Genomic DNA, 24,512 nt, shown 5'->3' with positions numbered 1-24,512 from the left:
GTACATTCACTTTATCCGATTAGTCGAGGGAGCCACTGTATGTAATATTTTTTGTCTAAATTAATTTTTTGTATTATTTAAAAAATTAAACAAAAATAGAACCCATCCTGTCTGACTTTAGCTTTTGGAATTTTATAAGTTAAGGATTACGCTGACAAATTGGCAGGAGTCCAAAAACAGATTAATTAAACAATATTTAACGGTGTTGGATACTAAAACTAAATTAAATTTGTTATCCCATTCATTCCATTAGGCTACCAATTGGGTATTTGTGTGTACCAGTTCGGTGTGGTTGAAACCCTGAAGCCATCTCTAAAGTCAATAAAACTTACCTTCAAAGGAGCAAGTATTCTGTCATGAAATTTCGTATATTCTCGCACCCAAGAGTTACAATTATATATAAACACTGCGTTGACATTTTCATAGGCTACGGCAGGCAATACATAAAACCACTTTTGAAGAAACTCTGTACGGAATCGATTGTCCGCGCAGGTGTGGGTAAAATCTAACACAACTTCAAAAGGTGAATGACAGAATGGTTTAAGGCTTAGAATCACATGATAAATAAGCAAGTCCCCATTTGTTTCACCGATTCTATATAAAGAGAACAAATATTAAGATATTACTTTTTATTTTTTATATTGCTAACATCCACTTACTTATATCTCCTGGCTATGTAATAGAATACGGGATACCCAGATTTGCTTGTTCCCGCCTGATAGAAGATATTCATTGATTTCAAAGTCTTAAATTCTTCCTTTTCATGCATTTGATGCTTGACCATAATTTCTTCGAAGTTTGTTGAGGACATATCAATTGAACTCCATCTTGCAAAGGACGAAAACATCATGCTAGAATGATAAAAAATAATCTTTTACAAACACATACTTTATATGCGTAGCAATTAAATAAAAATACATATATGTATATGCACATTATACATAAATTACAACAGAAAATGCTTGTGCGCCCTCACAAAGTAAACAAAACAACTTAGACTTCAAATTCAATCGGAAATAATACGATCGAATTTGAAAAGAGATTGCTTGTGCAGCCTAAAAAAAACAAACTAAATAATTACGACTTTAAATCCAATCTTAAATAACATGATCAAATTACATACAGATATGAAAAGACAAAGAACTGTAAATCTGCTGTGTAAACATTAAATTATTGTAAAAGAGTTTGCTTACAATAAACTCTTAGTTTTAAGACAACTACGTATAGCTGAAGATTTTCCCTGACCAACGGCGGTAAGGGATCTGATGCTTGAATAAATATACATTTTAAAAATAAAAACGGATAATTAAATATTTAAAAAAGGTTTTTTCTTATTGACCTCAAAAATCGTTATAAAAAGACAAAATTTGTTGTTGTTTTTAAAATTTTAATACTTTTTATTCAATACGAATGCATTTCGGTTCTCAACTGCGGAACCATCATCAGCGGACGACAATTTGTTTTTGTTTAATTGTCGTCCGCTGATGATGGTTCCGCAGTTGAGAACCGAAATGCATTCGTATTGAATAAAAAGTATTAAAATTTTAAAAACAACAACAAATTTTGTCTTTTTATAACGATTTTTGCAGTCAATAAGGAAAAACCTTTTTTAAATATTTAATTAATCTGACCACAAACCTGGCTAAATCATCACAAAATTAATTGTGAATTTAATTAATAAAAACGGATATTTTATTTAAAGTCTGTTCGAAAGCACAGCAAGTATGTTTTTTTACGTTGAACTTAATGCTCAATTAAAAATAATATCTATAAAGGCACAGTATTTTTAACTTTCATGTTACCACAGTATATTAAGCCTTAGAAATGAAATTGGTACTTTCTAAGTGGATAGATTTTCATATCTGACTTATTTTATTTATATGAATTATGTTATCTACTTGTGAATTAATTGGATACAAATTTTTAATTTAAATTAACAGATGCAAATTTATTAAGTTTTATAAACAAAAAACATTTCAACGACCTTTGAAACAACGTAACTTAACGAACGAAAAGAATTTTAAGAGTGCATGCTCGAGCGGCTTCATTCCACCAGAGGCATTCCTCTTTTTAGACAGATGCGGCATGATAGCAGTTCCGCTAATCTGCCACGACGAACCGTGAATAGGCGACTCCTGTACAATCGGGACGTCATAACACAAAAAGGAGCAGAGCTAGTTCGGTTCAGTAAGACTGTGTCCGAACGGAATCGAACCGATAGGGTGAAGCAGGCGAACTAGTTTTGGTGGCTTCAATCGGCACTTGATAGTGGTTAGTCGGAGTGGGGTTCTAAGCCTTAGCCATCTTACAAACTTGTTTTATAGTTTTAGGGTTTAGCTTTAAGTAGAATAGGCATGGTGGCGCAAAAAAAATTACAAACAAAAATAATTCAAAAAAAAAAAATTATTACAAAAAAAAAAAAATATTACAAAAAATAAAAAAAAGTAAAAGAAAAAATGAAAAATAAAAAAAAAAAATTTAGATAGTTAGATTTGCTGCTGTGGTTGTTATAGTTTTATGTAGGTAGTTTAAGTTAGTTTTAAGTTTTATTCAATTTATAATTTAAGCAGTTTTTAAGTGAAAATAAAAAAGGATATTGATATTGGTTTTTTGTTTTTATTTTCAAATGAATAAAAATATAAATAAAATTAAATTGAAGTTAAATAGATCTTAGGGCCGAAAGGCATTAGAATTAAGTATTATTGTTTAAATTAGAGTTTCGGTATGGGACCAGTAAGTTAGTTGTAAGTTATGGATAATTAGGACAGTTTTATAATTAATTATTATTTAGCTTTCAGATAGTTTTAAAAAAAGTGCGTGGGTTAACATCATGCCAGAGGTCATGGATTCAATCTTTGCCAGTGCTATCTTATTTTTTTTTTCACCGGTACTGCTTCTTCATCCAAGAGTAATTCTTGCCACGAAAAGCTCGGATTCGGCTTAAAACTGTAAGTCCTTTCCATCCCTGACAACATTACTCGCACATAGGAATGGTTGAGAGTTGTATATCACTAGGCCCTAGTTTGAAACAGACTGTTGCGCTGCCTAATTTATTTATTTTCTAGTGTATTTGCTTTGTCATAAATAATTGCACTCACAAAATCGGATGTACATCTATGACCAACAGAAAAGCGATATTGCTTAGTTTTTAAAACTTTTAGTGAGGAATATAATCAAATATTAAACAATTTAATTTTAATAAATATTTTGTACTCTTTTATCTAAATGTACAAATTGCCGAGGTATAGAAGCTGTGATCAATAATTCTTGAGATAGTTTCTTATTTATATCTTCACAATAACAAAGCTCTCCTAAAATGTGTCAGTTCATACGTAACAGACGTGGTACTGATGTGGAGTAAGCCCGCAATCACCTCCTCATATTCGCCTATCTTCGGCTTCGAATGCAGTACAATTCCAGAATAGATTGATCGAAACTGAAGCTTTTTGAAAAATGCAGAAAAACAGAGAAGCCACAAAATATGACTCTCGGCATATACCAGGGAAAGAGATTGAAGAAAGTAATGCTACCAGATCACTACTTGCATTAGCATCACAGGAAATGGAGATTGGTAGAAAATGCTCAAACATGAGAGGACGAGAGTTCTTCCGTTAAGTGGAAATAAATTATGATTGGAACATTTAAAGAAAGCTGGTCCGCATTCTAATGAACTTGAAGAAATTTATGGCTTTATTGGGCAGAATTATATAATAAACCAAGCCTTCAAAACCAAATGCCTCGTAAAATATACATTTTTTGAAAACCTTCATTGAAGAAAAACTGGATATTTTAAATAGTTCAGTGCAATACGCTACCAATCCGACATTTCGAAAAAAGCTGCCAAAGCATATTAAACAGAGAATAATTGATCTTTAGAACTATTTTTTAAACAACTCGATAATTCGTCAAACCCTGAAATCTTTCGCATTATACTTATACCTAAGCTCAAAAAAGATAAAAATACCATCAAAGGATACCGCCCAATTTCTCTTATCACATGTCTATCTAAAATAATGGAAACTGTCCTCTTACTCTACTTCGAAAAAGCTTTCGATAGAATTGGTTTACACATAGTTCTTAATAAACTAATAAAGTGCGGTGTCGAAAGAAGAATATACGGATATGTAAGATCCTTTTTAATAATTATTAGAAATTTCTGAGTAGAAGCGAATTTTTTTAAAAGTTTAATAATTAATAACGATGTGAACGAAGCGATCATCACTAAAGTAGAACAGTTAGAACTACTAACTAATCGGGTGAGCTTGGTTGCTTCACGTTATTCTCCATGGTTCATCAGCTCGGATTCTTTGAAAATGAAGCTAACTAATTAAAAAAAAAGCAAACACCAGCAATAACAACTACAGCCAACTCTTTAGAGCAGTTTCACTCGACATTGGATGGAAGTTTATCTTTACTAATGGTTCGAAGTTAACTTTTGTTGTGACACATGAAAACGGATCCATAGGCAGCATTAGCCATCTCCCCGAATACGCCTCAGTTCCTATCGTAGAAGCATATGCCATTCTTCAAGCCACTAAGTCCGTAATGAGTCACCGAGGAAAGGACGTTATATGCTCTAATAGCATATCTGTTCTTCACGCCATACAAAACCCCAACAACAACACTAAACTCTTATCTCAAATCAGATATATCGCCAAACAATATCAAATAAATGTGGAGTCCTTGATGTGTCAAAATTCAGCGAAATGAGTATGCTGATATTACAGCAGCTAATTCGACCAAAAAAGCCCCGGTATTAAATTTCAACATTCACACAAAATAAGATTTGCTAAAACATACAAAAAGCATCTAGAAACAACATAAAACACCAATGGAGCTTATACCTACATCACAACAAGAAAGTTAACAAAGATAAACTCAACCATGTATTACCGACAAACTTTCAAATACAAAATATCTAACTTTGTACGGACTAAGACCAGCAGCTCCTTAACAAAAACACCCCAACAGTTTGTGCTTCCTATAATACCAGATTGGATCTCACCCAAAAATAGATACTATACTATGTGATAAAATATGTGATATTAGAAAAGTATGAAGTAAATAATTAAGGTACTTTGCCATAAAGCAAAAACGGGCCGAATAATTCAACATTTTAAATTTAAGAAAAGTCCTTAGGAAATGGTTAATATACATTCAGGTTTCCTTGAATTGTTTTAATTTAACCGAGCTTATTGAGGAACTTTTTTTATTATTTTAACTCACTGTGAATCAACAGGTTTATGTTCTGGTGGGCCTAAATATGCCAATAAAGTTGCCATTTTATCAAAAGGTCGTCGTCCAACAGCTTTGTGATCCCGACTGCTTGACAAATAGTCGCCAATTTTTTCCTGATGAGTCCATAGTAAACGATGTAGAGCTAACACATTGGCATCTGAAATGAAACTCATACTGTGTGATGTTTGATCAACAGTTTCACAGTCAGAGGCTATTTGAATGAAGAATCTCCGACCAGCTTCAAAATGAGCACGCAGAAAATCATTGAAACAAAGCATATGTTGTTCTTTAGAAAATTCAACATGATTAGCGATGTTTTGAAGTATTTTAGACATTAACATTAAGCCACGTTTTGCTGAGCTTGGTACTTGTTTCCCAACTATTCCAAGTTCCTGAGGAGAAACTAGAAAGAAATATTTCATAGCAATTTATTAACGCTGACTATAGATAGTTCTAAAATATTATTTTTATCTGAATTTTACAGTTTCGTAATAAAGTGGTAAATGAAAGAAAACTTACCAATAGCCGGATTGATAAATCTCAAAAATATCACAGTACCAACAGCTCCAATATTATTCTGCAATAAGTTTGGAAATCGTTTACTTAGAACTTGATATAAACAATGACACATTGAACGTAATTGAGGTGGGAAACGATCTGCAGAATTGATAATAGCATCGAAAACTTTTTGTGTCAAAGCTACTAAGTTCGATCGATTTTTGTCTAAGTCATCTGCTTGTTCAAGCCTGAAAATAAAATTAATTTATATAATCTAATAAATATACAAAGTTTGTCAGAAAACTAACCTTGCAGTATCGACTTCAAAACTCGTATTGGGATCATCCAAAAGAGGTCGAATAAGTGGTTCTAACAAGCCTTGCAAATAACTAGCCCCATAAATCTTGAAACAAAACGCCATAATTTTGCTTCCTAATGAATTTCCTCGAAACAAGGTTTGCATACAATCGGAAACTTCCACTTCTCTATAAAACATATTCCACAGCAGAGGCGCTAATAGGTGCTTAGCATCGAAAAGTGTGACAAGTACTCTAGCTAATTCATCCATTTGAGAGGTTGTGACAACGTTAGCAAGAGCCATTGCAATGGGCAATTCCCCCTTATCACTAATCATTGTCACTAGTTGAACAAGTTGCTCAAATCTATCAGCCAATACTGTTTCAGCGAGTGTGTCAAATTCTGTTCCTTGTTGGAGAATTTGTGTAAGGACTTCCATGAAAGCGGCTCGCGTTTGTAGATCAGGATTATAGCCCAAATCAATTGAGTGCATTAACCCAGAATCAATATTGGCTCCCAGCAGATTTGACATTGCCTGGATCGTAGCATTACGCAGAGCTGTTAATTTACCCGCAGCCATTCGAGGGCGTGGAGGAAGCATTTGAGAATTTTGAATGTCCTTCTCAGCTTCGGAGTTGTCAATGCAGCCACTCAACAAATTCATAAATAGGGTAAAATACCTTTAAAAAGTATAAATTATTTTTAAACCACCAAAGCAATCCATTTTGTTTATACTTAAGAAACAATGCACTTTTTGCATCCATTAAGTCCCCCCGATCTGATTCTTCGGGTTGCAAGGGAAGTCCACGAAGTAAAGCAGCAACAGCTTCCATGCAAGCTTGATCCAAATCTCGGAAGATAAGAGAAGTACTAAAAACAAAATAATGTATTAAAATATTTAACTTATAACAGTATAAACAAACTTGGTCATCATTGAAGCATCAACTGAACTTGGTGGAGCGATTTGATGTGATGTGCCCATAACCCAATCGGTAAGATACTCTACAAGTTTATTGCGGAATTTCATTTCTTGTCTGAAGGCCAAGTCATCTCGCCTTTTCATCATAACTTCCACCAATTGACACAGTTTAGTTTTTATTCGAATGGCATAGACAGTCATATCTAAATGACGAACATATCGAACAATGCCCAACATCATTCCTTCAATACTTGTGACTCCTAAATGTTCCGACGGTGCAGGTTGATCATTTTGATCCTTACTAGGCTTAGGATCTAGTATGGACTTCATAATGTAAATTGTATGTTCTATGAACTGAGTATTTATATCAGTCACATTAACTTGACCTTGCTGATCGAAGAATTTTTCAACGATAGCTCTTATTTGATCAAAAAGAATGGGATATAGTTGCGGAGACATCTCTTCCCCGACAAGTTCTTTGACATTCTTTTGAATATTTAAGCCTATCTTTTCGTTACTGCAAACCAATAATCGCAGAAGTTGTCCAATAAATCTGAAAAAAGAGCAGTTAAGCATTTATTTTCCTTATCAACTCAACTAATCTTTTATTTTTTTTTTAAACTTACTGTGTTACTGGACAATACTGGATTTCCTGCGGTGGTGGAATAACAATTGTAGTAGTCACAAGTGATATTGTACTTGGATGAAGGGAACCTCGTCCGGAACTCACTGAACTCGAAACTGAGTTCACTGAGTTCTGGGCCAATGAACCCAATGAAACACTTATATTCGGGTTCAGTGGCATTGTGGCATTGTGTGACATACTTTGATTACTTGTGCTGTGTGGATTGTTTGGATGGCTGTGCACATTAATGGGGTTATTTGTAATATTTTGGTTGCTTTGGCTGCTTTGGCAGTTTTGAATGTTTTGATTTAAATTAATTGGTACACGTAGCGAACGTGGTCTTTGTAAGCAAACTCCACCGAGTGCCAAAAGAAACCATGTCATATTAGCCCATTCGGTAATTTGTTCTTCTAGATCGTGTTCGGAACTTTGGTGGGATGCTCGACGTTTTCCCATTCCGCGATGGAATACTTCTGCTTGTCCATCTTCGGTTTTGCATTTAGGATAAGATTGAAGAATTTTACTGATGGCTTCCCAATTTCTAGAGAAAAACAAAACAAATTATATATTTGTTTTTATTAGAAGACTTATGTACATGCGCTATTGCTCTAATCTACATATATAAGAAATGGCAACGTCCTGGTCACTGATAAACCACCCATAGATCACCGGAATCAAACATCAATGATTGCGCTTAATACAATGATGCGGACTTTCTTAACCTACCGTGAGCTATTGTCATTTGTTTTTTTTGTTATTCTGTCTTGTATTAATGACTGAGTCGTATCACCTGGATGATCTTAGACACAAAAGATTAATATTAAATTATGTTAGGTTAAAGGTCGTGTTTTATGAACATTGATTTCACTATTCTTTGTTGAGAAAAGAATTTTGTGTGAAATGTGCACCCAATGGGATTCTCACAACTGAACACAGGCTTTTAGAACTCATTTTGATCTTTTAGTTAGATATCAAACATTTAATCTACTTTTGATCCTTATTTTGAAAGTACTTACAAGTAAATATATTCTTGTCAAGTTGCTACACAAAAGACCGTGTTTATGCAAATAAATGTTTAACTCTTGCGTACTTAAAAACTAACATCCGTCAGGTTTAAGTAAAGATACCGTCCAAAAGTGGTCGAAAATTTTAACAAAATTCGCGGGGTGGTCATTTAAATGATGTAGTGTTTATATGTGTTTTATTTAAGATTACTTTTGAAACCGCAAAATGGATAACAATGTATAATAGATACAAATGGAAGTATAATTTGGATGAAATTTACCTAAAAGTTTCCTCCCATGCTGGTTGCACACCATTTGCACAAACTTCAATTTTTCGCAAAAGCAACATAATTCGTTTTTGAAGAACTACCCGATCTAAATGAAAAATATATTTAATTGGTTTAAAAAATGTATTTTCTCTCATTTCTTACTTAAAACAGAGTTTCCATGGACGTTTTCATAAAAACAAAATCGGGTATCTGTACTAGCTGCAATACAAAACATTATAACAATCCATTTTGTGTGTAGTTCTAAAAATGTTGGGACATACCTGTTGATAATTGCGCCAATTCTTGGTAGATATGATAATTTGGCATTACAAAGCCAACTGCCATCTCATCTTGTCCATATCTAATTTCTGCTTCCTCAACCAATAAACCAAGACAAGACAATGAAGTTATCACCGCATCTAAATCAACTGACCAAAGGTACATGAAAAAGACGACTTCGAGCTTAATATGAGCTTGCTTGCATATTGCAATTTGACTTCCAACATGAGCATAGTCTTTATGTCTCTGAAGAAATGTATTCCGGCATATCAGAATTTCTCGTAGCCATTTTAGAACATCAGTATAATTAGCAATTTGGTGTTGAATCAGCTTTTGGGAAATAGAAAAGAGAACTTGGGAGCTAACATCCCAAAAAGTATTAATTGGTGCTTCTGGATTCCAGACCTCAATCTTTTCTGGAGAATGAAGAGCTAATAATGCTTCCATGGCTTCTTGAGCTACATCGGGCATTGTTGGTTGATGAACCAGACTGACAAGACCATTTATAAGTTCCAGCGTTGAACTCTGTACTTCATGTGCTACTTTTCCCTGTGTCTAAAACAAGAATAATTTTTTGTTTTAAGATATGTGAAAAAGACTATTCTTCTTTTGAATCATTTACATTTAAAAGCAGTGTGGGATCGGCATGAATCAATCGAACAAGAAATAGAAGCAACATTTTGTGTGCTGGTCCTTCTTCAGCCCGAGTAAGTCCCTTTTGTGCATCTTTTGACTTCAGTGTTAATGAGGTTATCATTCGAAGGGGAGTGTGAGCAATATAACCTTGCGTTGCTTTATTTAAAGTGTCTGTAAAGAGTGCTCTTAATTCGGCTGAACGATAGTGAACAACATCAGTTTGTGGCCACCAAGGAAGCCGTGGTTGGTTAACAATCCTAAATGGATTTTTGTTGGGCATTCGAAAGTCTACATAAATGTGGGCAAGTCTGGAAAAGAAAAACAAAAGTATATTAACAAAAAAGACTGAGACAACAAAAAAAAAGCTACCTCAATAATGCACAAACAATTACAAAATGGTATGCAGGTGGTGATGACAAGTTCAAACACACTTTTAAAGCTTCGATATTGTGCGGATTGATACGAAAGCAAGATACCCAACAATCAATCATCAGTTCTATATCCGCAAAATTGTATCCTTGACCACGGGAAAAAGGTTTGGTTGGGTTAAAAAGCAGAGCTTTAAGATCATTTATAATGTACTGGACTAATTTGAAAATGACATTGTTAGAATCGTTGATATTTATGTATGTTGATGCTTTGCAAAGTTTTACGCAAGCAATGGCTGCAGATTCTGTAACTTGCTTCGAAGGAGAATGTTGTCCTAGGCCACGTTTTACACTTTCAATAAATTGTTTAGAAGAGTAATCTTTGTCGCGAGATGTTGGAACTTTGCTTTGAACCCGATCTTTATCTCGTTCCTTTTCTTTTTCCTTGTCCATTTGTTGTAGTTCGTTGACGGTTGCTTCAAGAGAAACCTAATTTTTAAAATTAAAAAAAATCTATTAAAAATTTGCAGACAAAGACATAACAATGTTTATTACGGGGTTTAGGATCAACAATAGCATTTGCAGTGACCATACAGTAGTTTTGCTCTTTTTGTTTTCGGCTTTGTATGCTTCCACGAAATCTAGCAAAGGTTCCCAGCACCTATTGTAATAAATGAATAGTTAAATTAAATCAGGAATATGAAGAATATATTGTATCCTACGAAGATATATCTTTGTTTACTCCTCTTTGTAAATCTTGAAATTCAAGTGGGTGGTATTCTATCCAGTTCCATATTGCCTTTTCTAATGAGTAGAGAAGTATCAAAGGTGGAGCTTTTTTAGATCGAAATTTCGTTATGGTTTCTGAAAATAAATTTGTGAGAATAAAATTTGAATATTCAAAAAAGAGTTTAAGTGTTCTATGTACCTTGTAAAAGTTTTGTAAGCTTAGTTACATCCATATCGATGTGTTGAATTAACTCTATGTCACTATAATCAGGGTTCTCCTCTGAACATGCTGTTAGTTCCTGAATTCTTGCTGATATTCGATTAAAAACTGCAGAGAAATGGTTTTGTGAAAGTGCAAACAGCACTTTTGATGCCAATGCTTTCAATTGGGCAGCATTTGGATTGGTTTCACTCTGAAAATCAATGAACTGGGAAATCTCTCGCAACAGCAGCTTAACATTCATTGCTTCTTCAAAGCGCGCTGTGTCTTTTGATTGATTGGTAAGGCATCGTTCCAATGTAGTTAAAATAATAATCAAAGAATCATAGTAAAATCGTTCTGTGTCATGGACACGAAATTGTGCAATCTGTAATAAGAAAATTGGAAATACGAAATTAGAATTATAAATAAATTAAAAGAAAATGTATCTTACAGAAGTTTCGTTGACTCTCTGCAGCATCTTTGTCAGACCTGATATGACCAAGGAAAATCGATAACGTGATATCTGAATCAAACAATTGATCAGTTGATCCTGGCTCAATCTAGCCTGAGTGCCATAGATTCTGCTTTTATTTGGGAGCTGTAAATAAAACAAAAATACATTCATTCATTCATAATCTTATAATTTCCAAAGAAACAATTCTGTCCATTCTTTAGATTTATCATTCATCAACAACAATCTTTAAATCGATGAAAACAAAACGTAGTAAACTACATTAACCATTAACCTACTCATAATTACTATATTGGGCCGGTTCCTTGTTAAAACGTAAACAAACCATAAGTTCCATTCATAGCCGAATCAAAACAAATTTTAGCTATCCTGCTCTATATTTGCGTACTCGCTTACACAATGTGGTCCTTTTTTCGATCGATAGGGAATTTATTTTTACGGCACTTTTCGTTTTTTCGTATGGGTGTAATTTTTTAATTCATAATTTTCTCTTACCTGCTCTTCAAAACGTGCAAGTAATGAGTTCGCCCACTCGCCGGGCTTTTGAGTAGCCATTGTTATAAGTTTTTGTTAAATATTTTGATAGTTTTATTGCATTTTTCACAAGTTTGTTCTGCACCACAATTTTAACACACAACCTGAGCCTGGAAAGAAAATTTCACTTTGAAGTCTGAAGTTGACTGCAGTTCAAATAGGGGTATTTTTTATTTGACATGCCTATGCCTGGTTTGCACACCGATGAATTTTGTGGTTTGTGTCAATGATTGAGTGCATTGGGTTCAGAGTTGCCATAGCCGATAGTTCTACATTGAAACAGACATTTTTTTTTACGTGATTTTTGATTTTCAATTTTTGTGAAATCGAAAAGTTTAGAACCAAATTTAAGTTTTGGATGGCAAATACAGTGAATTTTTTAACTCGTTTAAAATTATAATTGGACCACCATTTCACTGGTTGATTTTTAAGTGTTTTGTTATTCAGGGTAAACGTAAATAAAACACATATAAAAGATTTTGTTTTCATGACACTTCTTTTTTAATATACAGTTTCAACGTTGTAAAACACTACCAGCCAAATTAATAAAAAAAAGCATATTCCACCTTTATTCTATGAGTTTACTAAACTAGGGAATAAGAGTTAAACCACAGAAGGTGGTTTAGCGAAAGAATAAGATCCGAATGTGTCATAATTATTTTGAAATAAAAAAATAAGTGAATAATTTTTGCTAGATTTATCAAGTTTTTAAATCAATTCCAATTATTGGACAATCAGCTATCAATAAACAGGAAATGAAAAATATACAAAACCAAGTCTTTGTACATTAATTTGAATAGTATTATCACGAAACACAAAATTTTGTTACGGAAGGCGGACCATGGGGGCGCTGTGTGTACGAAAATTAAGTGTGGAATCTAAGAGCGACTGGAAGTATAAAAATATTGAAATAAATAAATAAAATAAATTACTGAAGTGTAAACAAATATCAGTCGGTGCCAACGTTACCTGAGATTTGTTTTATTCATACCTATCAATGTATAGAAGGTATGCATATACAATACATTTAGTTGTGTGTATTTAAGATTTGTTAGCAGAAAATTGTATTCATTTGATTTTATTTTTTTTATTTTTGTGAAATCTGAAAATTTAAAAGCAACGTTTTCAAATTTAAGTTTTGATACAATGCTTCGTTGCCATATTTGGGTATGTAGAGAAGTAAGTATTAAGGAGGGTAGGTTGGTGTGTATTAAGCTGAATTGTAAGGACTTGAGTCGTTTCGTAATTGGAAATAAGCCATGACACAAGCAAGAATTAAACAATTAACTTAAAATGTCAACGAGTTGACTCTCTGATGTCAGAAAAACATCTAGATGCTCTGTGTTCAACGCATCGTCAACGTTCACACCGTCAATGCTTAAAACGTTGACAAGACAAAATAATAGCCAACGTTATTTTTAATTTTTTCATATTAGGGTGTGAAAGTTAGTACAATATTATTGTGCAGTACATAATTATTGTGTAGTTTTTAATTATAGGTCTTAAAACGACGTCATTTGTACATCAAAGAGTCATCGCGTTGACCGTTTACGTTAATCTTCTAATAGTAGCTCCAGACTGTTTCCTTTAATATTTTGCAGTGCGAAACAAATGTGTTAAAATTAAAAAAATTGAGAGGTTTAAGTAGGTTCATGAATAAGTTCGATAGTATCTGTTTAGGTTGGCAGGTTTATGCGTAGCTAAAAATGTAAGGCAGTTTCTACCAAAAAAGTAACAACAATAATTTAGGAACCTACAATCCTCCTCACCCTCATTTTAGTTGTTTAAAAAACGGACAAATGGCTAAAGGCAGTGTAATAGCTTTTTGCGGTACTATACAAAAAATCTCTTTTGTAAAAAAATTTAAAATTATTGTCTTGACTTAAAAAAAATGATAGTTAAATTCAAAATTAATATTTTCTCCAAAATTGAAATAAAATTTTCATTCATATCATTTTTTTTCTTTATTTTGAACTATTTTTTAAACGCGATTTTAGTCGAAAAAAAAAAACAATTTTTACCAATTTTAGTACTATGAAAGTAAATTTTTACCTAGCAATGTTTTTTTAAGGTTTATTCTTTTTGGACAAAAACTGTCAATTCGATTTTTCTCATAATCTTACCAGATGTTAAAAATGCAATTTTTCGTTGCATACAATTATTTTGGAGATATTTTTGTTCGTAAATTATTCGACGGGACAAATATTTTTTTCAGTTTTTTTTTGATTTACAAAAAAACGGTTTTTCCGAAAACTATGCTAGTTTGGTATCACGTTACAATACATAATATAAAATTTAACTCAAGTCGCTGGAGTCATGGGTTCACCTTTTTGTTTTAATTGCTATGGTACAAAAAACACCCACTCAATTTGTTTGAGAGTTCTTTCTGTATGATTCTGCATTATTATCTGTGCAACAAAATTTATTTAAAGTCAATATCTCCATTGAGTCTTGAGCTATGGACGACGAAAAAAAGTTCAAAAACTTACGGAAATACGGACGCACTAACATACGTACACACACATGTACAGACATCTTTTATTTCAACTCTAAGAACCTTGAAATGTCAACATTTTAATAACATTTGAATTTTCTCAAGAAATTTCTGAAGATAATGTATCTTGTATCAGTCATTCATTTTAATTATTTATCCCTAAAAGAAATGGTTCAAATATATTTGTCTCATTTGAAAATGATTCGAAAAAAGTAGGTAAAACCTTAATTTTTCTAATTGGCAACCACAACCAATTTTTATTCTAATTCTTGTTTTTTCTAGTTGTGTTTTTTTTTTAATTTTCTTCATTCCCAATAACAAAACACATAATACCCAATATAAATAATAAATTAAAATAAAAATGTCTTTTCATTGCCTCAAGAATACAGAATTCTAGGTTGTTTTTACAGATTATCACAATTTGCTGTCAAAACAACTTAATTTTACAGATGTCGAATTCCAGCTTTATATTTTTGAAACCGCAAAATGGGTAACCCGTTATATACAAATAGCACTGACAGTCCAGTTTGCAACGATCCAACACAGATCGACAAAAATGGATGAACCAAATTGAATGAAGCAAGTGACTGTCATTTTGGTACCCACATGGACACATGTTTTGTTGTTATTTTTGTTTGGGTTTGCCTTTGCATGCGTTAAGCCTCGAATCTAGAAAATATTTAAAGATTGAGATTAATTTCTTCAATATGGATATCCCTGAAATTGTTCATACTTTTATTGAAAATGACTGTGAAATAAAAGTGCCAATAACAAAACGAATAAAACATTACAAAAGTTTTGATATTTTTATCTTTGAATCGCTTTTCGTCTTTGTTTGTGATGTCGAAACAACGATGTTAGTAAAAATAATTTTCAAACACTAACCCTTTCTTAAACTATCTGTAAACATTTATTTAACAGGTTTGACTGCCCACGCAAATTTAACCTTACCGACTTAAAAAACGTTTCGATTTGCTTCAATTCAAAGTCATGGGAATTTACTTGTACCCTTCCTTGTGAAGCAGAATTAAAAAAAGGAACTAAAACTGAAGTAAAGACTTGTTTGTTCAATCGCATTACAGATTCGTGTGTCCTCTTAGTAGATGGGGAAGTTTGTGAAATTGAAGCTGATTTTCCCTATGGGTTTTCTGCATTCTACCGAGGTAAACCAAAATTCGACGAGGTTTGTTCTGTGTTTCTTTTTTGTAGTAATTTGGATTTTTGAAGTAAAAATGTGTTTTTGTTTTTCAGGATGATATGTCGCAAATTTGTCGTGTTACAGATCCAAGTCGCTTAAGTCATGTACAACGGACAATTCAGCGTGAAAACGACGAAACAAAAGATTTTTGCCCAGATCAATATAAATTGAATTTCTTCAAGCTGCAAATACCAGAAGGGCATGAAGATCCCATGAGGTTTGAAATCCCTTACGATGGTATTTATTATTATATAAATCTTATAATTTTTCTGACCGATAAATTTATTTTCAGATATCGATCTAACGGAAGATGATAAATGCATTCTGGAACACATAAGAGCTAAACACACTGATTTCAGTCTCGAAAAAGACCAAATGTTTAACATTGACTGCGATCTTGTGAGCGTGTTACTCGGAATTTGCTATGACATAAGGTGCGGTATAATAATTTACATTCTGTTTATAATTTCTTCAATATTACCATCTTATGTATTCATTATTATTTAGATTTACATCAAACGATCCAACCTGTGTAAGTTCTTGGACGCGTACAATTCTTTCGGCAACTCTTAGTTATTTTGAGCGATTTGAAGATCTTATATACGTTGTTGAGAGTTTCATTCGGCGTTCATTGATTTATCCCCTTTGCCGAAAGTATGAGCTATCGCGTCTTTGTGTTGAAGATGTAGTGAAAGCATTACAGAAGGGGAAACCCTGGCTATTGAAGCAGCTGTTAATCACATACAATTGCTTTTGTGAAGCTGAATTCAATCGAAAGGCTTTGAATAAATATTTTATAAGACATTTGATTTGGTACGTGGATAAAGTAATGGATGATGAACATTTTCAGATGTTATCTGAGAATCTAGATGTATCACTTTCGGCCGTTACAAAGACTTGTTTAAGACTCGAAATAGGGAAAATCGAATTTGAACTATTAAGAGAACTCATTTCTGAAATTCAATTGGAAATGGCAACAGATCTGGCCATGGAGAGTAACGAGGAATCAAGTGAATCAGACTCAGAAGAGAGTATATCACATAATGAGGGGGGTTTTATTTCAATTGATAGTGAGAGTGACTAAAAATATTTATAACAAAAGGATTATATTATATGTACTACGTGGAACTTGTGTATTATTTAATGAAGATACATTTTGTACGTGGAAACAAAAGTGTGTTTTTTTATTCCTATGGTTTTCAACCTTGCAATACATTTTTCAGATTTGGTGTTTTTAACAGTAGTTCTTACTTCATTTATGCTCAGTTTGGTAAGTCATAATGAGTAGACTTCTGAACAACAATTATTGTCTCTTTTCGCGTGAAGCAACGCAACAATCAATTTATTCAAAGTAACTTGCTGAGTACGTTACTTCGAGTATGCAATGAGGTTATTTAATCTCTATTATCTGTGGAGTTATTCTACGCCAAAACCATTGATGCTTTGAAAGATAATATTCAACACGTTATTGCTTACATTCGGTACCAATTGCTACAAAATTGAATGTATTTGCGCCATATTCAGTCGGCATAAGAGACTTGAAAGTAAGGCAAGTTTATAGTATCTGATCTGATTGGATAGCTGCGAAAAATTTGCCTTTCAATCAAGGGAACTTTATTGGAAAGTTGACTGGAAAGTAAGTCGAGTAAAATCTCCCTAACTATGACATGATTTTGAAAATAATATTAATATTTGAACAAATTGTACCCCTCAATATGCTGGAGTGGCAAATAAAAAAAAATGACAACGCCTATGGAGTCAAGCTTCTGACAATCCAAAAACACATTCTTAATAATTAACAATTTTTGAAAAATACATATATTTTTATACTTCAAAATGAGTGGGTACATTTTTATACTATAGGCAATACGTTAGTCCACAAAAATCTTGCGAACCAAAAACTCTAGCAAATAAAAAATAAATTAGGTGAGCAACTGTCCGTTGAGAATTAAGGCCTAGTGAATTACAACTCTCAGCCATTCCTGTGTGCGAGTAATGTTATCAGGGATGGAGAGGCCCACAGTTTTAAGCCGGATCCAAACGGGTAATTTGAGAAAGCAATTCATGAAAAGAATTTTTTTAGTAGGATTTGTCAATTTCTCGCAAGAGGAAGTACCCGTGAAAAAAAAACTTATATGGAGCAGGGTACTACAAATAAAAAGCTGACACTTCAATTAAAATTGTATATTATAAATTGTGTTATGCTTCTAATGAATCCTGGTTGACTAAAAATTGTCAGCTGTCGTCTCGTCCACAGCACTGCTTATTACTCTTATCGATTTGGTAAATTTTATTAATGGGGCGATGGAACTCGATTGGACGTGCGTGGGCCTCAACTTGATCACTCCACCGGAGATGAGGCCTGCATCTGCTTTTTGTTTCCTCAGGGTTGGCGTTGAATACCTTACGGGCTGGTGCTTCGATGTTCATTCGCTCGACATGCCCTAGCCATCTTAAGGTTTGTACACGCAGTTTTTTGACCGGTGGCAAGTCGCTGTACAGCTCGTATAACTCTTGATTAAATCTTCTCCACTAGATTTCACTTTGCTTGTCGACACAAACCGGACCATAGATCGTACGCAGAACCTTCCTCTCGAAGATACCAAGAGATTCTTCATCCGCCTGGGAGAGAGTACATGCTTCTGCATCATACAGTAAGACTGGGATGATTAAAGTTTTGTATAGTGTCTCTTTAGTACTTCGCTATAGGGCCTTATTCCTCGACTGCTTAGGCCAAAGAAACAGCGATTAGCAAGGGTAATTCTGCGTTTGATCTCTGCAGTCATTTTCAGAATTAACAGCAGTGCCCAGATAACCAAATTCGTTTACCACCTCGAAGTTGTACCAGTAAATTGTCAAATTTTGACTAAGTCTAGTCTGTATTAGTGCAAAGAGGAGTAAATCTGCCTAAAAATCTAGATTTGCATATTTGATCGTAAATCAATAATAAATTAATTTATTTTGCCCCATGGAATGCAAAAACACTGAAAATTTGTGTTTTGATAGGTCTAAATCAAAAATTGATTGATTTATTTTGCCCGTGGAAATACTCCATAAGTATCATAAACCCATTACTGTTGTTATATAAAATTCCTATAAAAAACTTCAAGGTAAAACTTTTCGATGTTTATATTAACATACATAAATACTATCATCTCGTAGCAACAGTTTTATGTGTGAATTTAATCTATTGAGAAAAGTTCTGATAGCTTCTTAAGACCAGGACGCCAGAAGAATTGTGGAGCGCAACTGGATGCCGTCTCGTCGGCTCGTGATCAGGATGAGACCAGGACCGCATCCCGGTTGTCAAGTCGATAATGGTGATGAATTGTAATGGCCTCTTTTTCAGTATTTGAAGCCGTTACTTAATTTGCATTATTACATTATATTAATGGTTCTAAGTCTTTGAAACTTTTACAAATAGTCTTTCTCACAGAATGTATAAAGAATATACATATACTAATTTGAATTGAACTTTAAAAATGGGCAACTTTTTACATCAATATTTTGTTTGCTGTTTCCAATTTCTGTTCATTAAACATGTGATTAAATCGTTATATTTAAATCCGCCAATCAACAAAGTATGTATATAACTTTCTATTCCAGAAAATCCGAAAAAGAAGTCTAGCGGTCTCTTAGGGCCCAGTTATAGCTATAATTGGTTTTCATCATTGAAACTAAACATTGAATTTTGTTGGCAGGTCGTTTATAGCGACCATTAAAAATGTCTGTTATTGAAACCCTTGTATATAGATTTGAATAGTACAAACATGAAGAGGAACGCTCGGCCTGACATATCTTTTAATTGACTTCCTTAACAGTTCGTTCCACATGTTTTACATGTGGTATGTATTGTGGTGGAGGTAAAAATGAGAGAGAATTCTAATATAAAATAACAAATTTCCAAATTATTAAAAAAACAGAAGAAAGAGAAGAATCTAGTATACAAAATTAAAAACTAAGCAAAAGTTCGAGACGTATTTGTTATAATTTATTATTTATATTCTGTATAATGTGGTTTTTTGATTGGTAGGTAATGAAGAACATTTTAAAAAAATGACTCAGAATACAAACTTTTTGTGGTTGCCAATTTGAAAAATTAGAGGTTTACCTACTTTTTTCGAATCATTTTCAAATGAGGCAAATATTATTAAACAATGCTAATAATAGAGCGAACATTTTTGTTTAGTTTTCTTTTAGGGATAATTAGTATAAAAAGAGGGTACATAAACTCCAGAAATTTCATAAGAAAAATCAAGAATCAGTGGAGATGTCGACTTCAAATTAATTTTATTATACAGAAATTAAAAAAAAACGTCAACCAGTGAAGCTAGCGACTTGAATTAAATTCTATATGTAACGTGATACGAAACAAGTATATTTTTAGAAAAAAAAACCTTTTTTTTGAAAATCAAAAAAACTAAAAACAAATATTTGTCACCTCGAATATTTTACGAACGAAAATTGATTTGTATGCCACAAAAAATAACGTTTTTGACAACTGGTATATTTTTGAGAAAAATAGAATTGAAAATTTTTATACAAATACATAATAACAAACCTAAAAAAAAAACAATACTAAAACTTGGTAAAAAATCACTTTCAACTCAAATATCTTTTACAACAGTTATTAATTTTACGTCATTAAATTAGAGGTGATTTCAGCAGTACAGTGAAAAACTGTAGCGCTGGAACTGAGCCGCATTTCGAAGAGTCTGCCCACTAAATGTCTACCGATAATACCGGTCTCTCCTTAGGCCAAGTTTGGAGTACATCTTTTTGAGTTTTTGCGCAATTCTTTCTAAATTACACAATTTTTCGTGTAAGAAATAATACTAGGTCGACCTGTTCTTGTTTCTGTTTTTCGTTAAACCCGTTTTTACAAATTGTTCTATAAAACTGCAAACCGTGAATTAATATATTAAGTATTCTTTACCAATTTCATTTCACGTTTAGCAGTTTTGGCTTGTACGTTATATGTTTTTAATAAAGAAAACCTTAACAAAATTGCATACAATTTGGAAAAATATGTAATTGGGATTACTGTTTTGATTCACTGCTTTCTAGCAGAAAGAATTAATTAGATTGAAGAATATAATTAAAGTTAAGCATGAATTAACCCTTCAAATTTGGTGAGTTAACTCTGGGGTAGAATCGGCTATGGTGATTTTTGATTGTCACCTTTGTGATCATAAAAAGTGATGAAACTGGGGTGGAATCATGTAAGGTGATTTGTGATAGTTGACAGTCACAATCAACAAATTCGGTCTGTGTAAGGTGATAGTCATCTGTGACAATCACAATTTTGTGATTATTTCCCGTGACAGCTATTTAGGTGTCACTTTCATATGAAATTGCTATTATTTTTTCTATTGTCTGTCGTGTCTAGTCAAAATGAATGTGTTCGTGCCTTTGCCATTGTTTTTTCCATCTCAAAATGCTGAAAATCAAGATATAAATCGTAATAGAAATGTCCGGCTTTTGAGAATAAACCTCCGGAATAAATTTAACGTACTTGATCTTCCAAATCCAAAGTAAGTGTACATTACCTATTCCTTCATACATGTTTATTAAATGTATCTTTTTTAATAAAATAGATTTTTAAAAAACTTTCGATTAACGAAAGAAACATTTTTGCATATCCTTCACCTTTTGGAATTGCCAAGTGGAATTCGCTCAACCCACATTTCCCCTATACTCCAGTTAGCCATAACACTTAATTTTCTTGGAGGTGGTGCATATCAAAGGCAAGTTGGGGCTGACTGGTCAGCTCCCATAGCCCAGAGTACAGTTTGTGAAGTCATCTCTTCTACATTAAAAAAAATTGAGAGAACATTGTGTCCCCTCAAAATAAAGTTTACTCCATCGAATTCGGAAGCAACCAAAAGGTACTTTTATGAGAAGTATGACATACCTGGAGGTAAGTGAGCTTTGTTTATTGTAAAAAAAATATTTCATTTTGCTATTTTCCTAGTAATCGGCTGCATAGATGGAAGTCACATTATGATTCTCCGCCCATCAGATAACGAGCACATTTATTTTAATAGAAAAGGAAGACATAGTCTAAATGCTATGATAGTAAGTTAACTTTTTCATAAATTGTTTTTTATTAATGTATATTGTATGTACATCATATTTGTTTTCATTCTAGATATGTGACGAGAGCAGAAAAATTCTCTCAATAAACGCTAAATATGGTGGTAGTGCTCACGACAGTTTTGTTTGGAGACAAAGTGCTCAACGAGAGAAGTTAAACGATCACTTCTGTGCAGGCAGAACATCATCGTGGCTTCTAGGTATAACACAATTTTTTTTAAATTAAAAAAAATGTTGGTCTATGACTATCCACTAATCATTCATTTTATTTCTGAAGGTGACAGCGGTTATCCCTTAGAACCATTTCTAATAACACCGTATAGAAACGCTGCAGAAAATTCTCCAGAAGCTCGCTTTAACTATGTACACTCCCAGGCTAGGAGTATTGTTGAAAGGTGTATTGGAGTAATGAAAAGTATTTTCTCTGTCTCTTCTTCAATTATACCAAAAGTAAATGAATTTTAATTTTACTAACAGCTCGATGGAGAAGTATCTTAGAAGAAAGAAAGCTGAGATATTCCCCAAGAAAATCAGCACAGATTGTAAATGTCTGTGCTGCTCTTCACAACATTTGCTGCGAGCATACAGTTCCACTGCCAGAAGCAGTATTGACAGCATCACCATCTGAACATTCAAATAACCAGCAAGCTGAAAATGCAAGGAATGAAGGAGCAAGAACCAGAAACAGAATCAGGGATGACCTGTGGGCAAAGCGTCCAAGACTTTAAAGAAAAGAAACAAAATAAATGTAAATGTATACATAGATACATATATTTTTTATTATAAGAATATAAACAAAATCAACAAAAAAAAACTTCATTAAAACAAAAAAAAAACTTCATTAAAACAAAAACATCACAAATTCACAGCATGGATTTGAATATTATAATAAATATATATGTACATACATATGCTTATATGAAATATATATTTATTTATAACACATATGCAGGTACGTAATTAATAATAATAAAGTAAATAAATAAATAAAAATAATGAAATTGAGCCGGCTCATTTCTTGTTTAACTCCAAGACTCGGATCTCATTTACTGCTTTGGCCAGCTCCAACTCCATTCTTTTCAGTTGGAGTTCTTCTTTTTTCAGTGCATTTGAGCACTCTCTTTCCTTTTGCTTCTCCTGGCATAGCAACTTTACGCAATCTTTCAATTCAATTATTGAATTGTTGACCGTTTGCAAAGTTTTGTCGATGTCATCCAGCTTTTTTATTTGCAAATCAATAAATTTTTGCTGGAGTTCCAATTGCTTTTCGGCTAGCAGCGTATTCTCCTCGACTTTTGTTGGTGGCTTGTTGCGTTTGGAACTAGACGCTGGAGTCGGCGTGGGTTGTGGTTCCAATGCCACATCCACTGGCTCGGAAAGGAGTTCCTTTAAAGCATTATCTAACTCTGCAAATAAAAAAAATCGTAAATTAACACCGAAATTAAAATTTCTGAAAACTCACCATGTTCATTGCATCCGAAACTGGATACTCCAAATGTTCCCTCCACTGCTGCTTCAATACCACATGCTTGGATTATCACCTCGTCGACACTGTCCAAAGCTTTTTCTGTAAAAGGTCCTCCTCCTGTTTGTGCTATTGATTTCTTATTTGCAATCAATTTTTTTTTTGCATTATATTTTCGAATGGTCCAAATCTGTGCAATATAAACAATGAGAGGACACCAATCAATTAAATATAAATACCTACCCTTTTCCACTCTGCAGTTGATTTTGTAGGAGGCCCATTCTCGTTTAACATTCGAGTGAGCTTCTCCCACTGGATTCTCTGTGAATCTCTTGAATTTATTGTGTTTGCCGAAAAGGATTTGGCCAAATCGGGATATTGTTCCATATAATTAGTAAGAAATTGGATTTGAGCTTTGTTGGGAAACCTGTTGATGTAAATTTAATATTTTTAACAATTACAGTCTAGTAAACAGTAATAACAATATACATAAATGTTTACTTACATTTTTTTGAAAGTAATTCCACTTTAAGAACACACAACGTCTAGTCTAGACGAACAAAACACAAACCAATTTGCCGGCAAATTTAAAAAAAAAATCAAATGTCAAAGTTTTTCTTCTAAAGTGATACCAAATTTAAGAAATATTTTGGTGATCACATTACACAGACGAATAAATTCTTTTGATCACATTTGATTGTCACCAATGTGACAGTCACAAATCACCTTACATGATTCCACCCCTGATTTTTGCGTCTGTGTAAGGTGATCACCAAATTTTGGTTAGAATTTGGTATCACTTTAAAAGAAATTCACTGACGTTTGTTACAATTTCTGTGGTTGTATTCAAAAACCGATCTGAAGGTATCCGGATAAGTTTGTGTTGTTGTAATACTATGTAAGAAACGTGAATTCACGGGATTCCCGAAGAATGCTTTGAAAGAAACTAACTCGATTGTTAAATGGTAATGGTCCACTATCAAAAACATTAACTGAGTGGAAAAGGGTAGGTATTTATTTATAATTGTAAGGCTTGTCTCCTTTCATTGTTTTTTTTATTTATTTCTAGATTTGGACAATTAAAAAGTACAAAACAAAACAAAAATTGATTGCAAACAAAAAATCCATCAAACAAACTGGTGGAGGACCTTTTGCTGGAAAAGTTTTAAATAGTGTCGACGAAACCATC

The 24,512-nt window shown here is 33.1% G+C and overlaps 4 protein-coding genes across 7 annotated transcripts in view; 2 read left to right on the top strand and 2 right to left on the bottom strand.

Moving 5' to 3' along the window:
- LOC129942352 (neurofibromin) overlaps positions 1-12,185 on the bottom strand; it is a 47,589-nt gene extending 35,404 nt beyond the window's left edge. For both annotated transcript variants that reach the window (XM_056051227.1, XM_056051229.1), the window contains exons 1-18: positions 12,032-12,185; positions 11,516-11,662; positions 11,062-11,449; positions 10,856-10,997; positions 10,689-10,794; positions 10,135-10,622; positions 9,752-10,073; positions 9,132-9,684; positions 9,013-9,069; positions 8,863-8,956; positions 7,579-8,118; positions 6,957-7,505; positions 6,769-6,903; positions 6,045-6,713; positions 5,758-5,984; positions 5,227-5,641; positions 660-851; positions 333-594 (exon numbers count right to left, since the gene is read on the bottom strand). In XM_056051227.1, the coding sequence (XP_055907202.1) occupies positions 333-594; positions 660-851; positions 5,227-5,641; positions 5,758-5,984; positions 6,045-6,713; positions 6,769-6,903; positions 6,957-7,505; positions 7,579-8,118; positions 8,863-8,956; positions 9,013-9,069; positions 9,132-9,684; positions 9,752-10,073; positions 10,135-10,622; positions 10,689-10,794; positions 10,856-10,997; positions 11,062-11,449; positions 11,516-11,662; positions 12,032-12,091 (5,346 nt within the window). In that variant the 5' untranslated portion in view covers positions 12,092-12,185. The remainder of the gene's footprint in view (positions 1-332; positions 595-659; positions 852-5,226; positions 5,642-5,757; positions 5,985-6,044; positions 6,714-6,768; positions 6,904-6,956; positions 7,506-7,578; positions 8,119-8,862; positions 8,957-9,012; positions 9,070-9,131; positions 9,685-9,751; positions 10,074-10,134; positions 10,623-10,688; positions 10,795-10,855; positions 10,998-11,061; positions 11,450-11,515; positions 11,663-12,031) is intronic.
- Positions 12,186-15,176: 2,991 nt separating this feature from the next.
- Positions 15,177-16,890, top strand: LOC129939042 (protein SHQ1 homolog). Of its 2 annotated transcripts, XM_056046907.1 has the most exons (5): positions 15,177-15,420; positions 15,486-15,747; positions 15,816-15,999; positions 16,055-16,196; positions 16,270-16,890. In XM_056046907.1, exons 1-5 carry the CDS (start codon positions 15,179-15,181, stop codon positions 16,844-16,846), a joined length of 1,407 nt encoding a protein of 468 aa, XP_055902882.1. In that variant the 5' UTR covers positions 15,177-15,178; the 3' UTR covers positions 16,847-16,890. The 2 variants fall into 2 exon arrangements, with proteins under 2 accessions (XP_055902882.1, XP_055902883.1); XM_056046908.1 differs by lacking the exon at positions 15,177-15,420 and having other exon boundaries at positions 15,594-15,727.
- Positions 16,891-20,980: 4,090 nt separating this feature from the next.
- LOC129940143 (putative nuclease HARBI1) lies at positions 20,981-22,623 on the top strand. Its single transcript, XM_056048395.1, has 6 exons — positions 20,981-21,296; positions 21,360-21,682; positions 21,737-21,840; positions 21,914-22,058; positions 22,136-22,273; positions 22,336-22,623. Exons 1-6 carry the CDS (start codon positions 21,157-21,159, stop codon positions 22,584-22,586), a joined length of 1,101 nt encoding a protein of 366 aa, XP_055904370.1. The 5' UTR covers positions 20,981-21,156; the 3' UTR covers positions 22,587-22,623.
- LOC129940144 (uncharacterized) lies at positions 22,624-24,058 on the bottom strand. 2 transcript variants are annotated; one of them, XM_056048396.1, is made up of 4 exons: positions 23,829-24,058; positions 23,567-23,750; positions 23,321-23,513; positions 22,624-23,264 (listed from the first exon to the last, which is right to left on the bottom strand). In XM_056048396.1, coding segments are annotated over exons 1-4 (774 nt in total). In that variant the 5' UTR covers positions 23,831-24,058; the 3' UTR covers positions 22,624-22,869. The 2 variants fall into 2 exon arrangements, with proteins under 2 accessions (XP_055904371.1, XP_055904373.1); XM_056048398.1 differs by lacking the exon at positions 23,829-24,058 and having other exon boundaries at positions 23,567-23,814.
- Positions 24,059-24,512: the final 454 nt, after the last annotated feature.

Source organism: Eupeodes corollae, chromosome 1, assembly GCF_945859685.1.
Source record: "Eupeodes corollae chromosome 1, idEupCoro1.1, whole genome shotgun sequence".
NCBI lineage: Eukaryota > Metazoa > Arthropoda > Insecta > Diptera > Syrphidae > Eupeodes > Eupeodes corollae.
This window is presented reverse-complemented; position numbering and strand designations above follow the sequence as displayed.